Source organism: Limulus polyphemus, unplaced genomic scaffold (genome assembly GCF_000517525.1).
Source record: "Limulus polyphemus unplaced genomic scaffold, Limulus_polyphemus-2.1.2 Scaffold11063, whole genome shotgun sequence".
NCBI classification, from domain to species: domain Eukaryota; kingdom Metazoa; phylum Arthropoda; class Merostomata; order Xiphosura; family Limulidae; genus Limulus; species Limulus polyphemus.
The window spans coordinates 9,069-13,717 of record NW_013676673.1 but is presented as its reverse complement, the minus strand read 5'-3'; the positions used below and the strand labels follow the sequence as shown (position 1 = coordinate 13,717).

The following is a 4,649-nucleotide window of genomic DNA, read 5'->3' as shown; positions in this document are numbered from 1 at the left end:
TTTTGATTCTGTTGTTTGTGGCACGAGTTATTTTTGATTGTATTGTTTGTGGCACGAGTTATTTTTGATTCTGTTGTTTGTGGCACGAGTTATTTTTGATTGTGTTGTTTGTGGCACGAGTTATTTTTGATTGTGTTGTTTGTGGCACGAGTTATTTTTGATTGTGTTTGTGGCACGAGTTATTTTTGATTTTGCTCTTTGTTATTCAACTAATTTTGAATTGTGCTAATATTCTGCCTGAGAAATTATGACTTTTCAAATTTCCGTTGTTGATGATTTTAAATCTTACTTTTGTCATTAAATGCTCAAAAGATTAATCTAAGCTTTTTTGTTTTTCATAAGAAGATGGAAAAGATTTGTAGAAGATAAAAAACGTGGATGTGATGTTTTAATAAAAGTATTGATGACTTGACTTCATAAACATTTAGAAAAATTTGAGGTAGTTGGTTCTGAATGTAAAATTATGTTAATTGTAGCAGACAAACTAAGTTTGATGTTCTTTAAGCATATTTATGGTTTCTTGTCTTGTTAGGAAGTGCATTCTGCTGAGAAACATCCCAAAGTGGAATGCATTAAAACAGGAACACCAGTGCGGATGATTGAGAAGCCTTCTCAGGACTGCAAAAAGGACTCTGCACTTTGTAATTCTGCAAGTGTTTCTCGACCACAAGCGATTATTAAACCCTCAACAAATGGACAGTCCTTAACAGACCATAGGACCCACATCAATGTGAATCTTGTAACAAATGTGACTATGCCAACTGAGAACTTAATGATGAAAAGCGACGGGCAACAAGAGCCAAGTATAGCTTTTTGTTCAGTTTCTCAAAGTTTATCTGAAAACAGACAGTTAGCCAATAATTATCCAAGTCACATCAAATGTCATTCCAGCATCCTGTCTAATGAAGAGCACAGGCTAGTCCACAATCATCCAAATTCTTTTCTACGCAGTTCTAGTGGTAATGATGCTTTATTTCAGGACTTTTCTAGTAATGATTCTTCTAGCAAGGATTTCATACAAAAACTTCCCACCATTCAAATGGTTGGCACTTCGGTGGCAGAAAGTAATGTGCAACGAGAACTGTCTACTACCTTTGTTCAGTCTGTTTCCCATAGTACAAGTTCCTCGCTTCCTCCGATAATGAAGTTGGAGGGTTCTGAGGTTGTAGGGTCTGTTTCAACTTTATCTGAACCAAAATATCACAGTAATGGGACAAGCGTGTGTAGCCAGGTAAATAAGGACCTTAACATCATGTATAAAAATGATAACAGTCTGGACTCAAAAAGCCAAAGTAGTCAAGAAACTACTCATGAGAAATTTAAAAGCTCCAAACGAAGAAGTCCACGCATTGAGAAAATGTCCAATAGTTTTAGATCTGGAACACTAACTAATTCTGTAAAAGATGGTGTCAAGATAACTGCTGGGACACTAACTAATTCTGTAAAAGATGGTGTCAAGATAACTTCTGGAACACTAACTAATTCTATAAAAGATGGTGTCAAGATAACTTCTGGGACACTTTTAGAAAGAACTTCCAAACGTAAACATCATGAAAAACACAAACACAAACGTTCAGGAAAAGAGAAGTCCACTGATTATATAAGCAGCCCGAGCCAACCAGTTAGTCTAAAAATAACCATTAACCGAGTTCTTTCACTCCCACGTGAATCGACTCTCAGAGTCTTGATCCTTTATGTTTGTCAGTATTGGGTGTATGACAGTCAGATTTCAGCACTGTCAGAGTCTTGATCCTTCTTGTCTGTCAGTACCAAACGTGTGGCGGTCAGACTTCGACAATTTTGTAGGTAGCAAATGAGTCAATTCCTTTGGGCTGAGCTCCCGTTTGCGATTATCCTGAGAATCCATTTTGGGGTAGTTTTAGTGTAAGAATTTCCACTGATCCTATCTTTAGAAATTACAATTTCAAACTAGACCCAGGAGAGGAGTTTGTTGGAGTGACTGATGGCTTGTCATTAGAATAAAGCTTGGATTTGGGTATTTTGATTTTCAAGCTTTCTGCTATTGGACTACCAGTTTCACTCCCAGAACCAGAGAGATGGTTAGACTCTTGATCACGGTTTAACCTTATCTTCTCTTTTGGCCCGTGGTGACAGAAAACCAGAAATAGAGTGGATTTTATATTGTCAAATGAAGTGTCTCAGGGAATATTCCTCTAGTTTTGATCTGTCATCATTAGAGGAAACAATTATGATTTCCAGTAATAGTCCCACTTTCTAGTTTTGTTTTCTTTGCTGGAGGTCCACTCCTCTTAGATTGTGGCATTTACCTTGCATTGAACAAACTCGTAAACAATTAAACATGCTCAACACCAAGATTACTTTCATTGTGACTCTTAGCTTGTGACATCTTGGTGTCAGTGGTCACGTTTTATTTATATGGAAATTTGACCAATTAATTATTGCAGTGATCTTGTGAAGCATCTTGTACATAAGTTAAATTATTTCAGCACCAGTCCAAGATGGTGTATGTTTAAAATTGTGTGATATACTTTATCAAAGAAATAATTCAGGAGCTTCTGAAAATATTTAGAAGAAAGCTTACTGGTATACTTGGTAAAAAATTATTCGGGAGCTTCTGAAAAACTCGAAACTTACTGATATAGTTTGTCAAAAATAATTCAGGAGCTTCTAAAATAATTTTAAAGAAAGTGTACTGATAGTTTGTTAAAGAAATAATTCTGGAGCTTATGAAAAGAAGTTTGATGAAAGATCATTGATATAGTTTGTTCATAAAGTAATTCAGGAGATTCTGAAAAAAAAGGTCTGTAGAAAACGTAATCATATGGTTGGATGAAATATAATTCGGGAGCTTTTGAAAGTAATTTTTAAAAAAGCTTACTTTTGCACAAAATGTTAATTTTTGAGAGACTTGGAAGAAACTTTTGAAGTAATAGTGGTGACAAATATTTAATAAAAATATTGTATAATATTTTTTGTGAGTATGTTTTATTTAAAATCTGTAATACTAGAGTTGTATTTGAAACCTTCGTGATGCTAAGCTCACATGTAAAAAAATCTTTACAAATATGAAGAATTAAAGGTTAAGTCAGCTTTTTTTTTGTTTATATTTTGTGAGTTAATAAAAGAGCAGATATTGAAATTATGTTGAGATGCTGTTATTATGTGTTTATATGATTCAACCATACCAGAGTTCTGGTATACAGTGCCACGTTTAAATGTATCTATTAATAAAATTATTAAACTTCATGAATGAACTGATTATGTCCAATTTCAGAATAATTAAACGTCATGATGAGATACTGTTAAATATATTAGTTAGAGACTGAGTTATATAATTCTGGCTGAGACATAAATGGATGAATTGATTGAGTTCCGGTAGAAGTACCATAAAACAGGAATGATAGTTTATAAGTGTTGTCTTTCCACTCAATGCCTGAGTGCCCAACATCTGTGACACGTATGAACACTCACTAATTGTAGAATTGAAGGTTCAGTACTCACCCTGTATGAATGTGATTTACACATCGCCATATTAGCCCCCCCAGTAGCTCAGTGGCTTTTAACTGTGTTTCGATACCCCTGGTGGATACAGCACAGTTAGCTTTTGTGCAACAACAAACAAACCACAGTATCTTACACACACTTTCCATATGTATTTAATAACTATTGGATGATTTTAGAGCTTTCAACTCGGTGTTCATTTAAATATTTGAGATAATCCGTTATGCCATCAGCCAAGTCAGACACAAACATTTTTGTCTGTTAAATATTGTATACACGAAACCTGAGTACCTACCATAGTTATAGATAACCTTGTAATGTGCGGGTTGGGGTGGTCATAGCCCTTATATTGTAGCCTACTAAATGTCAAAACCTTAAATTTTTAAACGTGTGGATTACCTTCATTGTAAAACTTCTGGTTTAAAAGCAGTCGAAACTAAGGAGAACCTTGTGATAAGGCAGTTAGTGAACTGATACAGTATATAGAGTAGAAAAGAACCTGGTTAATCCAGAGACGACACTGACCAAACGAGACGTAATTCCATTACTATACGAGTTAAACCTAATCATTGTTTACCACAGAAATATTTTATAGTTTACCAATAATAAGTATCGTGTTGTACGTGAGATCGAAGAAGAGGGTGGGACACTCCTATTGGCTTGTTCATGAATTGAAAATATTCTAAGTGTTTGAAGTCAAAATAAAGAATTTTACACCTCACATTATATTCCCAGAACAATAAAATTGGAAATTTTGTATGGAACGTGTGCACTAGCAATATTTCTTAATGTAAACCAACAAAGCACGTGATACAAGGTTGTAGGGTCTGTTTTAACTTTATCTGAACTAAAATATCACAGTAATGGGACAAGCGTGTGTAGCCAGGTAAATATTGACCTTAACATCATGTATAAAAATCATAACAGTCTGGACTCAAAATGCCAAAGTAGTCAAGAAACTACTCATGAGAAATTTAAAAGCTCCAAACGAAGAAGTCCACGCATTGAGAAAATGTCCAATAGTTTTAGATCTGGAACACTAACTAATTCTGTAAAAGATGGTGTCAAGATAACTTCTGGAACACTAACTAATTCTGTAAAAGATGGTGTCAAGATAACTGCTGGAACACTAACTAATTCTGTAAAAGATGGTGTCAAGATAACTG

At 34.7% G+C, this 4,649-nt stretch overlaps 1 protein-coding gene across 1 annotated transcript in view; it reads left to right on the top strand.

Annotated features, from left to right (window-relative positions):
* The window catches only part of LOC106476631 (cyclin-T2-like), a 4,367-nt gene extending 2,617 nt beyond the window's left edge, over positions 1–1,750 (top strand). Inside the window, exon 4 of the mRNA XM_013937274.2 lies at positions 533–1,750. Coding sequence (XP_013792728.1) covers positions 533–1,750 — 1,218 coding nt within the window. The remainder of the gene's footprint in view (positions 1–532) is intronic.
* The last annotated feature ends 2,899 nt before the right edge of the window (positions 1,751–4,649 follow it).